We start from the raw sequence: 12,002 nt of genomic DNA on the forward strand, positions 1-12,002 counted from the left end.
GGGCAAGATGATGTTTTTGATCAGAAAGCCACTCCTGCTCCAAAGGGGTTAGAGGGAGGTATGTGAGAGGCAGCAACCAGCCTGTGCCAGTAGCTGGGGTGGGCACAAGGTAAGACAACAACTATAAGGCATGTGAAAAGCCACCACTGATGTGCCTCAGCTGCTGAAAGTTGCTCAGGTGCTTCACCTTAGCTTTCAGGAGAAAGCATAAAGCAACAGTTTGGGGAAGAAAGCAACACCTGCATCCACCTGCAGGTCTTCTCTAGGTTGGGCAGAGATGTCTCATGGTGGCAGAGCCAGAGCGCGGTGGTCCAGCTACCCCGAGCACAGGGCTGAGGAAGGTTAATTGGTGTGACAAATGATGCATGCCATGGGAAGAGGTGGCATTCTCAGGCTGCCGTAGGCTTCCCATGTGACGTCGGGCTGGTGGCTCACCAGGGCATGAGGGCTTTCCACTCTCTTCCCACCCGGTCAGTTCTGCTCCTGCTTGGCTGTGCCGCTGCCGTTGTAAAACAAAGTTCAACCTAAGCCTGCCTGCTGGACTTGGATTTCATCGTTCTGGTAAAGGCATTTTGAAGTCAGATGGCCTTAAAACAAAAAGAAATGTCCCTTTTTGTGGATGCTAATGAAATTTTTATCTGGGCATCTTTCTGTGAATGTTGGGGCTGAGAGGCATGGATTATGTTAAGGGAGAAGGGCTTACTGAACCCTGGAAATAAATTGGAGGAGGACAGAGAATGAAGATCACAAATGATGAATTAGCAAGTGACAGAAAACGACTGCAGGAAATAATAAAACCAGGAGGAGTGTGTGGGAAATGCATAGGAGAGGTTGTTTACAACATGTGCATCGGACTTTCCAGCATTTGACATCTTATCTCAGATTCATTCCATATGTTACTTTACGCATGGATTCCTGTTTTTATGGGGTTTATTCTATAGTTTTTGTACTAACACGAATGACTCGCATCTGCTCCAATACTTAATTTGTTCTCTAATGTCTTCTGCAAGGAATTGCTCAGCTCTTGTAATACTTGTCAGTGGCAGGATCAGAAGAGCAGTGAGTCAGGCAGGTGAGCAGGGACAGCTGGGTGAGGCAGCTCTTTCCTGGAGTCCTGCTCTGTTGTTTTTTTTTTTTCCCTTAGCAATGCCTGTAATTCCCACTTTGGCTGCCCTGTGTGGACAGGCTTGCTGTGCCGGGGCTGTGTGTGGAACCAGCAGGGAGCACCCCACGGGACAGGGATGACGGCTGAGGGCCGTCCCCACAGGACCACGGCCTGGCACCGAGCTGCTGCCGGCATACTAACAGCTGATGATTATGATTTTATTTTTTAAGTGCTCTTGACAGCTCCGGAGACTCGCATCTTCTCTTCCAAATCCAGTAATTAAATTCCACCTACCTGAATTCCCCCTGCTGTTTCAATTGGATAAATTAATCTTCCCGTCATGTCTGAGCCTCCTCTGTGTGTTGTTGAATAGTGGCCTGCCCCTCGCCCCGGAGCCGGACGAGAACCGGGCTGGGGACTGGGACCGGCCCGGGACAACTTCGCAGCGGCGCTGCCCGGCCCTGCGCATCCTTTCGCCCTCGGCTCGGGGGCGCTGGGACGTGGCCTGGACCCACGCACGGTGCGTGGGAGGGGAGAGAGATGGGCGTCCCCGGTTATACCCCCCCTCCCCCCCCCCCGCAACCGGTGTGCTCGGTGTCCCCGTCCCCGGGTGGCCGCATCCCCGCCGGCGCGGTGCGGTCCCCGGCGGAGCGGTCAGGGCAGCGGCGCGGCCCCGCAGCTCCCCCGCCGGGCCCGGGGTGCCAGCCCGGCTGTCTGCGCGCAGCACCTTCCCTCGGCGAGCGGCTCCGGCACCGGCTCCAGCCCCCCTCCTCCCGGCGCCTCCTCTTCCTCCTCCCCTCCCCTCCCCTGCAGAGCATGCACAGCCCGGGACTCGCATCGCCGGCTCCGAGGCGGGCGGGCGAGACCCTCCCCCCCGCCTAGCCCCGCTCCCCCGCAGGCGCCCACCGCCCTCCCCTACCCCCTTCCCGGCCCTTCACCCCCCACCCCGCCCCGGACTTTTCCCACCCCTCCCGAGGATGAGGCGGCCGACGCGGCGGCTGGCGCTGTCTCTGCTGGGGGTGCTCTGGCTCGCCGCCCTCCTCCTCTTCTTCTTCGGGGCGAGGAGGAAGTTGGAGGCGGCGGGAGCCGAGGGGCTCACGCCGGAGGTAAGGAAGGGGTGGCGGGGCCGGGGCCGCCCCGGCGGGACGCGGGCGGGACGCAGCCGGCGGGCAGGGCGCGCCGCCGCCGCCCGGGGAACAAGTTCCCGGCGGTTTTCGGGATCCCCACCCCACCGCGCTCCCCTTAAAGTTTTGCACCGGCTCTGTGCTTGGGGGGGTCGGGCCCTTTCCTTACGCCGCCCTCCCGGTGAATTAACCCCCCCCGGTCGCGGTACCCCCCGTCCCACCCCTCACGGCCGTCCTCCCCGCCCCCGTTCAGCGGGGGCTGCAGCCGTCGGGGCTCACCGAGCCGCGGGTGCCGCCGAGGATGGCAGGGGCGCCGGCGGTACCCGCCCTCTGCCCCGCCGCCGACTTCGAGCATCCCTCGCTTCGGGCCCTGGGTCCCGGGGGAGCGGGGAGACCGACGCGCCCCAAGAAAATGAAGCGCGTGTTTTGTGTCATGGGGTACGGGTGACTCCTTTCCTCCGTGGGTCACGCAGCGTTTCCGAGCCCTCCCCTAAACCAGAAGGGCTCGATCCTGACCCCAGGCCGAAAGGAGAGGGGAGCAGACGGAGAGCGTTTAGGTGGTCTGTGTTGGGGCGCATTGGCTGGCAGAGCAGCAGGTACATCAGCCGGGTTAAATCACTGGGGCTTTTAATTACTGGTTTTGTTTGAAGACAGGGTGAGGGTAGGAGTGTTGCCCTGTAAGTCTCAGTCTAGGTGGAAGAAGGGTGCATTTGCAATCGCGTGTTTCTGTGTCATTTTTGAGTCCCCGGAGTGCACCAGAGTGACAGCACGGGAGAGATGTCCCCGTTCGACACAGGGAGTGAAACAGAGGAGTTTCACTGCCCAAACGCTGCTTCGAAACGTTTGAACAAGGTCCCATGTCCTCTCCTCTCTAACGTCCCAGAGCAGCCTGAGTTTAGCCAAGGGTTAACTTTCCAAAGGACACAGATTAGATGGTGATCTTAGTTATACTGTTGTAAATCTTGAATAAATTAATCGGGGTTGGAGCCCAGGTCCTGAAAATCTGCTGAGAGTAAGGGTTATCGCGGCAGAGGAAGGGTGCAAGCCTTCAGCCCTGTTTTTGCACCAGTGACACCCAACTGAGCGTTTAGCCCGTGACTTATGGCAACTATGTGTGTTGGCCAGATCTTCAGAGAGTCTCATATATGTGTCACCTTTGCAACTGAATTAACGACCTGATTGGAAAAAAAAGTCAGAACTCTAAAGCTTACTTTGATTTTTTCATCCTGAGGAATTATTGGTTTTCCATGTTTTTTAAATAAAAATGATTGAGGAGGTTTTTTCAGGCTTTCAGAGATCTTTCTATCCTAGCAGAGGGAAATGAATCTATGCAATTTCAGGCCCCAAAATAAATAATTATATATACATTTATTTATTTATTTAAGCGGGGGAAGGTAATAAGTCACTGAAAACACAGTTAGAAGACAAGCACACTCTTAACCGTAACTATGCTTCAGTGTCAATAGGTTTCTATCAGAACTGCGTTCTTAAAACTTGCAAAATGAGACCTCCCCTCTTTGACGTGAGCTCCTGTATTCTCCTTGAAATGAACCTTGCTTCTTGCTTGGCACCAGCTGCAGCTGAGTTGCTGCTTCATTTTGCGGCCCGTTTTGGCTCCCCACTCCCGTTCAAGGCTCCCCCCACCCTGAGGTGCGGGTTGCTGATGCTGTTAGGGGCCGGGCTGGGCTCCCGCAGCTGGCGAAGCGAACTTCTCCCGTCACGCAGGATCAGGCCCTGAGTTTCGAAGCCGCAACCGCCAAGTTGCCATAACTCCAGCAATTGACTGCTAAAATTGCCTCTCCTTCATTTCCTCTGAATTTTCCATCAAAACAGTTGCATCCCCTTGAGATCCATAGAGTGCAGATTCTTTTTTTTTTTTTTTTTTTAATGCATTATATTTTTTGGCTTTGGAAACCGCTTTTGAGTGGTATGAATTATAAGCTGGTTGTGAGCGCGGAGACGTGGTGTCACTTCAGTGAACTCCACCGAACGGCTGCAGAGCTGACTTGGGTACCAGCGGCAGAGATGCAGCGGAGCCTGGCGGCGTGTCCCGTTGCCCTGGCCAGCAGGACCAGATGCCAATGATGAAAACTTGAGCAGTTAGAGTTGTCCTCCCAAATTCCTCCAGAAACTGGAGGTAGTAGGTTGCTAACGGCAGTGCAAACTTTGTAGCACAGCTACGGTGGAGAAACAGCAAATCCACGTCAAGTTTCCTGGCAGCATTTTCCGACGTGTTTTTTTTTTTATTCCTCCCTCCCTTCTGCCTTCTCTCTCAGTCGAGCTTTATTTCTACGGCCATATGCACACCATATATCATGCCTGATGTGGATTTAACCTTTAGACCCTTCTAGTTAGGCTCCAGGTGGTAATGCCTCCTCCTGCCCGCGCCTGTCTCCCTGCAGGGCTCACGGCACGCATCCGATGCCAGAAGGCCGCGGTGCCCGAGCTCGCCGGCCGGCCGTAGCGCGTTGGTGGCTTGCCAAGGGCCAGTGGCAGAGCTGCTGCTCGTGGAGCTGCCGCCCTTGGCTGCGCGGAGGGCTTGCCCATCCATCGCTGTTAGTTTGGTCTGCACCTCCCCTCGCCTTTCACCCCAAATCCTGTGCCAGATCCAGTGCTCAGCTTCCCAAAGGAAGGCTTGTGATGTTTTTCCTACAGCCGGGGAACCCTGTGTTGGGGTTGGCAAGGTCTCTGAGGAGAGGGTCCTTGGTGTGAGGGGTCTGCTGTGGTCTTCGAGTCCTGCCTACCCCCAAAACTTGGCCTCTCGCAGCCCCGGCGGAGGCGGGCATTCGGGGCAAGTCTGACAGCAGTAGCTGAGCTTTCCTGAGCTGCTCGTGCCCAAAGAGGTAGGCGCAAGCCATCTGTTTTAACTAACTTGGCTTCACCTCCTCTTGTTTGGTTTTTTTTTTCCTGTTTTCCCCTCTAATCCCATCTCTGTGGATCTCTCACCATTGCCCGATGGCGGGCAGGCTCAGAGGGCCCCCCTTCTTGCCAGCCCTTGCTCCCCTCAATCCCTGTCGCCTCCTTTCCCTCCTCCTCCTCCCTGCCGCTTGCAGCCGCTGGCGGTACGTGCCGGGGCGGCCGGAGCAGGCTGAGGCTGGATTTTAGGGTGTGGGACTCCCTCCCGGCTGTGGGGTGTAGTAACCTTGCAGGGCTGGTAGCGTGCAGAAGAACATAACCTGCTCCATTTAGGACCGTGAACTTGTTCCTGGGACAAACTCCCCGGTCCCTCCGGTGCTGTTATTACTGCTGTCGCTTGACGTTTGGATTTTTTTTTTCTTTTCCAAAGGGCAGATCAAGCCCTATTAGTGCGGTAAGCAAAACTTGCCCTTGCCTTTTCCCTGCCCTTTAGTAAGTCCTATGAATTGGCTGAGAAGGGAGCCATAGCGGCGTGCCTGCCTCTGCCAGGGTGCATTGCCCGCGTGGCCCGGCCGGGTGCCGGGTTAGCAGCCGGGGGCTCAGCCAGCTGGAGAGCCCAGTCTGATGGATGAGGGTGTAAGGACAAGGGGCTGCTCGGGGTTACGGATCAGCTGGGACTCGTGGATCCCTCCGTGCCTTTTAGCAGAGGGTTTTGAAATACTTTGCAGGCATTAATTAGTTCCAGCCTGTCTCCCTGCCCTGGCAGTTTTCCGGCTGGATAAACTGGGACCCAGAGAGGTTAATTGAACTTTGTATCCTTCTGGCTCTCGTTGACTCCGGAGGAATTGGAGTTGCTCAACCCTCTTGGAAAATCAGGCTGCCGGTGACCCACCTGAAGTCACGCGGGGAGCTGGCGTTGGGGCTTGGCACGTGCTCGGGTCATCGGGGCCGACGGCCCCGCGCTACCGCCCAGCATCTCCCCTGCCTCCCTCTGATCCCGCCCTTTGCTTTGCTTTGGAAGAGGGGGGCGGGGGGAAACATATAAATTAATTACTTAATTACATTAAGAAATAATGAGAGGAACTGATATGCGGGATTAATTACAAGCAAATTCCCAAATTGATTTGCGAGGAGTAGGTGTAGCTGGCTCTGCAGGGATGTTTTGCGAGCGTGCTGGCTCCCCCGGCTCGCGCCTGTGCCGGCGCCCTGGGCCAGGCTGCAGCCGCGCAGCCCGGAGGGATGCTAAGGAGGGAGCAGGAGAGGGATAGGTGACAACCCCTTGGTGTCTCATCCCTGCCACCTGGTGAATCCATAGCAGACCAAAGTGGGGAGCTGGCTGTATAGCAGAGCCCTGCTGCAGTGGGGGCTCGCGGGGGGGTCTGGGCTGCGGGGCGCAGGGCCAGCAGTGCCTGCAGGAGGGGCAGGAAGACTTTGTTGTTGGGTTTGAGGGTTTTATTTGTCTTCATTCCCTCCTGCGTGTCGGCTTGCTCCCTCTGATGAATGGCTGAAGCACAGCTGACAGCCTCTGGAGGGAAAGCGGGTCCGTTGTGAGCTGGATTGCAGGAGAAAAGCTACAGAGGAAAAGTTCCTTTTATTAAAAAAAGTGACCTGATATACTTGACTTGTACTAGCGTTCGTGATGCAACAGCTCCTTTCTGAGCGTGTTCAAATGCTGCTGGGAGTTGATGAGAGGTTCAGCACCCTCGCTGCCTGCTCAAAGTGTTCTGGGGTGCTCAGCACCCTGCAGGATCGGACCTCGAGGCGAAGGGACGCTTGCCAGCTTTGCGCCTGTGTGCCTCGCACCAGCCTGCGCTTCCTTCTGCATCATCGCCATCTAGAAAGCCTCAGCACCTGGAGCTCAGCTGACAGTCTCCAGATATTAAATTCCTGTCAGTTTTATAGCAGCAGAGCCACTTAACAGATTAAAATAACTGTGTATCCTGCAAAAATTCAGATCTTGGCAATTAAGGGATTGAAGTGCCAAAGCTGTGGGGAACAAAAAGGCAGAGCGTTTAATAGCAGGGATGCTAGTGCTGGCTGGGGGCTCGCCTGGGGACACGGGTAGGCCCAGGGTGGGAGAGAAGAGGAAACTTCTGTCATGCTTTGCTGGTAAAATCCCACCCTGAAATCACTAGGAGCAAACCCAGGCTTTCTAGGATGTCCGAAGCTTTGATGGTGCAGGAGATGGGGTGGAATCCAGTTGCTGTCCCCTGCCGGTGTATTTAGTGATGGATGTGGAAATATAAAACAGAAAGCCATGCCCAAGCTGTCCTCGCCTGCGGCACCAGACGGGGCAGGTCTGGTGCACCAGCAGGTGCCGTTTCTCAGGCGCTTGCCTTCCTTCTGGTGGGCTTGGGAAAGCGGTTTTCTCAGGATGGCCCCCTCCCTGTACAAACGCCTGCGTCCTCGTGGAGCGGGAGCGAGGTGAGAAGTCCTGCCAAAGTCAGCACCCAGTCACCTCGGGTACTAAACCAGCCACGGACAAACAGCCTGCCTTGTATGTCTCGTTTAATTAATCTACTGACTATGCATCAATGTGCTTGCTGAGATACCTGTGAAACACTAAGCAGTCAATGAAAACCCTGTTAATTTTTCACTGGTCATTGCAGTGAATGAATTTTACTCCCATTACGTTCTGGTAGAGCTCTGTGTTGCAGCTGTGACTGATGGGGGCATAAATATTGATTGAACAAGACCTGTTTGCTTTGCAAAACAGTGAGTATCAGGATGTCCAGGTGCCTTTCCTCGCTTGGTGCTTTTAAAAAAATATCAGGGAAGGAGGGAGAGGATGCAAGGATTACGCTTCTTTGCTAGTAAGATGCTAAATAAATTCTATGCAGCTGATATGTGTCTTGTTGACAAAAGGTGTTGAGTACCAGAAGAGGAAAAATACTTTTTCTTCTGCTCTGGAAGGGTAGAAAGAGCTGGAAAAGTCCTGCTGCTGCGCTCAGAAGGCGTGTCGGAGGTGGTGATGCTCCTGAAGTGAGCTGGGCTCAGGAGCGTCATGGTCTCTCTTGTAATCTGCTTCTCCTGGCAAAGTCTCTGCGGAGCATCCTGCACACGCCAGCGGGATCGCTCCGGGCTGCAGCGTCCCTCGCCGGCTGGCGTGGCGTGGCGTGATGTGCTGGCATCCCCTCGATGGGTGACAGGGAAGGGCCCGAGCCCTCGCCCCTAGAGCTGGGTTTTTAGGAGGGCTTAGCTCTGGCTCGTGGTGACCCTTAGGGGTGGGCTTGACAAAAGAAAGTCCTGCTTTTGAGCAGGGAGGTCTCAGAAATCTGCTCTGTGTCTCGATGCCGAGGTGTCATGGACACAGCACGTATGTTGTGAAGTGTCTCCACGCCTGAGGAAGATTCTGACTACCAGGGAAGATGTTTTTTCCTATTCGTCCTTTTGCCACCTCGGGTGCGTACAGAGGTGGATTATTTACTCAAAACCCCAGGCTGTTGTCTCCTCCTCGCTCTTCCTTTCCATAGGAGAAGATCATCCTGATTTATTTTGATGTGCTCGTGGCCCAGGGCCTGTCTTGGCTGGCTTTGCTTCCTCTTGCTCTGCCGAGATGTCTCTTGACCCTGGCTCTGCAGGGTGATCCGTGCCTCCCCGCGGGCAGCGGGACTTGGCGCACGGGATGGCTGCAGGGTAAGGGCTATAAACGGCTGTGCCACGGGAAGGCAGGTCTGTGGAACATTTTATGGTACTGGGACTAGAGTTTTTCTTTCCTCCCGAAGCTGAGAAGTTGGTTTTAGGTGTAGAGATGGGGGCAGAGCAGGCAGGGCACGCTCTGCCGAACTGCTGGGGTTTGGCAGGCACGAGCTGGGCGAGCACAGACGCTGGAAGGGCAGTGCTGGGAGCACCAGCCTTGCAAATAGCACCATCTTATAAGCCCATAGAAATGCGGGTGTAGCACCGTTGTCCCAGGCTGGTGAATCCCCGGGGAGCTGAATACGGGGTTTGAGCAGAGATGTTGTGAGCTGAGTGTTTTTCTTGGATCCGTGGACGTGCACATCCAGTGCGTGCAGCCCACGAGATGCCAGTTTGGTACTTCTGGGTGCTCTAGTCTCTTTGCTGGTGGGAAAAGCAAGCTTGGGAGAAGCCGTGGAAAAGCAAAAGCAACCTACTGCAGCTGGGAGAGAGAAACACAGTTATAACCGTTCCCTTCCGTGAGGACAGCCCAGCATTTGGTGCAATAAAACTGATTACGGGGAATGTATCTATGGAGAAAGCAAAAGTAGGATCTGTTTAAGAAAGACGTTTGCGTGAAGGGGTAATTACGTGTAGCCTAACGACAAAGGGTGCAGCGGATTGACTGTTAATTGGAGTAGCGCGAGCGGGAGGTTGCTGGTGTTAGCTGTGTGTTTCTTGCTGGCTTCCTCCTGTTTAAAGAAGGAAGGGGTGAGGAGCAGATGATGGCGGGGGGGGGGGGGGGTTTGCTTTCAATCCACTTTCCCGTGCAATGAAAAAGCCATTCCCCCCCCCTTCCTCTCACAGCGAAATGTTCAGATTTTGCCAGCAACATTTAGCACAGTTGCTTACTAAGCTGCAATTAAATTGATTTCCCACCCTCTTTCCCCTTTTTGGTTCCAAAATCTCAGCAGGAGTCAGTGTTGTGGGAAGGGTGAGCCAAGGAGGAGATCTTGGGCCCCATCTTCTGCTCGTCTAAATCAGTATTGCTCCACTCTTCCTATGTATTTCCATAGGAGCCGGGGAGGATGGGCTGCCTAGATATAGGTTTTCCCACATAGCTGCTGCTCTGGTGGGGAGGGCAGCCCTAGGTCAAGCTGGATCAGTCTATAGGGTACCGTGGGAAGCTGCCCGCTGTGGGATGGGTGTTGGATGTCCCGGGGGGGCTGGGGCTGGGGCTCTGGGTGCCCATGGCACGGGGGTGCTGGGAGGAGGAGGAGGAGGATTTCTCATCGTTAACACGTGCCTTCGGAAAATGATCCGTGGTGACAGGTTCAGCAGGAGTTCACCGCTTTGTTTACAGAGGCGGCATTAATAGTTTGCCTTCAATCGCTGTTTGGAAGCTCCTTATGAGCCTTAATTAACCCTTACTGCAGCCCTGAGGGAGCGGGAGAGCTGCGGCGGTCCTTCGCGTGTCACGGAGAAGCGTTGCGGGAAAGGACAATGTGCCGGTTTCACTTCTCCATGTGGGGGATGTGCTGGCTTGGGGACTGTCCCCAGCCAGACGGGACATGGAGACATTGGTGGTGGCACCCACGGAGCTGGGGGGGACCTCGTGTCCCCCACCAAACCCTGCCTTGCCACACACAAGCAGAAATTAGGGATGATTTACCGCAAAGCAGCTTGAGCTCCAGCTTTGTGATATTATTTGGAGGAGCAAGTGAGCTAATGATTGCATCTCGTCTCGGAAAGGACTGCGGGAAGTGCGGTGCCAGAAGAGAATTGATTCAGAAGCAAAACAGGTTCATTTTCAGTTCAGGCTGAAAGAAAGGGAAAGATAGATTTTTTTTTTTTTTTAATTTTGTTTTTTTTTCCCCCTCCATCTCAAGTGCGACTGAGGGTTTTAGCCTTTCCCCCTCCTTGGTTTTCTAGGGGAAATGCCAACAATAAACCTGATTGGAAAGTGATACCAGGAGAACAGGGCTCGCGTGGTGCAAAAACAAACGAGCTCTGAAATCACCTTCTATTGTCTAAATATGGTTCGCAGAGCCAAGGAAATTGAGACGGATTATTCTTTCTTATTTTTTTTGAAGGCACTGAAGGAGTAAGTCCAAAGGATGTAATTTGGCCCGAGCAAGGAGAGCAAGGCTGCTTTGTCCTGGCTTTCTAAATAGCTTTGCCTGCATTTAGACACACACCATTGCCTCCTCAAGGACCACCGTCGGCATCCGCCGGTTACAAACACCTCATAACACATTTATGGGGGCATGCGGCTCGCAAATAAGAGACGAGTATGTTCAGTGGCACGGGCCTCGGTTGCAGCCCCCCCGGGCCGGGGAGAGTTTGTGCGCATCTTTTATTTCTTGTGCATTGAATTTTTAGTTGTTTGTCATTAGGTGAGACGGAGAAAAGATGGGAGGGAGGAGTTACAGGTGACAGCAAGCTCATTTTCAATGGCTTGGTCAGTTCTTTTTATTAAACATTGTGGGGTTTTTTTAAATTTTTTTTTTTTTTTAAAAAGAGTTTTTTCCTCTGAGTCAGGGTAATCTGCTCTACCCAATGGGTTGATTTGGGGTCCTTCAGGGTGGAATAATGTCCTCTAATATCCTTTGGGATCTGCCTCGGGGGACGTTTGGGATGCAGCCCCTTTGCGCTTTGACCTTGCCCAGCCGAAATGCGAAACTCGGGGTCTGGTGGGGGAAGGCGGGTGGTTTTTCCAGCGGGATGGGCAGTGGAAAGATGCGGTGGGCTGCTGGAGCTGGTGTTTGGGAGCCGAGCTGGGAGGGAAGCTGTCGTGTTGCAAGGTCCTGCCTTTTGCCAAGAGCGGAGCTAGACGGGGACGGAGTGGGCAAGAGCCATGGTTTTTATAATGCCCTTTGCATTTTCCCAGCATGATAATACGGTGTAATTTGGAGAGGGAGAGAGATTCAAACATGCATTAACCAGCCATCTGCTCCTGCGACTGTGATCAAAACGGATGAATATCCTTATAATGCTTAGAGTTAAACTGTGTACGGCATGTAGGCTGCATATGGCGTGCTCCTCGTGGTATTGCAAAACGCTTCATGAAGCGCCCTTCCGTTCTGCCCTCCCATCCCGCAGGAAGATCTCTGGTTTAGGTCTCTTAAAAAAAAGGAAGAACCAACCACCGTGCAGCCCTTGGGGATGGGTGCTCAGCCCAGCGGTGCCCCAGCGGTCCTGTCTGCTGGCCGTGGCACGTGGAGGAGCCGATTTTGGGGTGGAGGAGATGACAAGCGTTGCCTGGGGCTGGCCAGCACCGGCTCTCCCTGTCCTACTGC

At 54.4% G+C, this 12,002-nt stretch overlaps 1 protein-coding gene across 1 annotated transcript in view; it reads left to right on the forward strand.

Annotated features, from left to right (window-relative positions):
• Window positions 1–2,082: 2,082 nt before the first annotated feature.
• Window positions 2,083–12,002, forward strand: part of GALNT14 (polypeptide N-acetylgalactosaminyltransferase 14) — a 100,095-nt gene continuing 90,175 nt past the window's right edge. The window contains exon 1 of the mRNA XM_075147933.1: window positions 2,083–2,211. Within this exon, the coding sequence (XP_075004034.1) occupies window positions 2,083–2,211 (129 nt within the window). The remainder of the gene's footprint in view (window positions 2,212–12,002) is intronic.

This window comes from Calonectris borealis, chromosome 3 (assembly GCF_964195595.1).
Source record: "Calonectris borealis chromosome 3, bCalBor7.hap1.2, whole genome shotgun sequence".
NCBI lineage: Eukaryota > Metazoa > Chordata > Aves > Procellariiformes > Procellariidae > Calonectris > Calonectris borealis.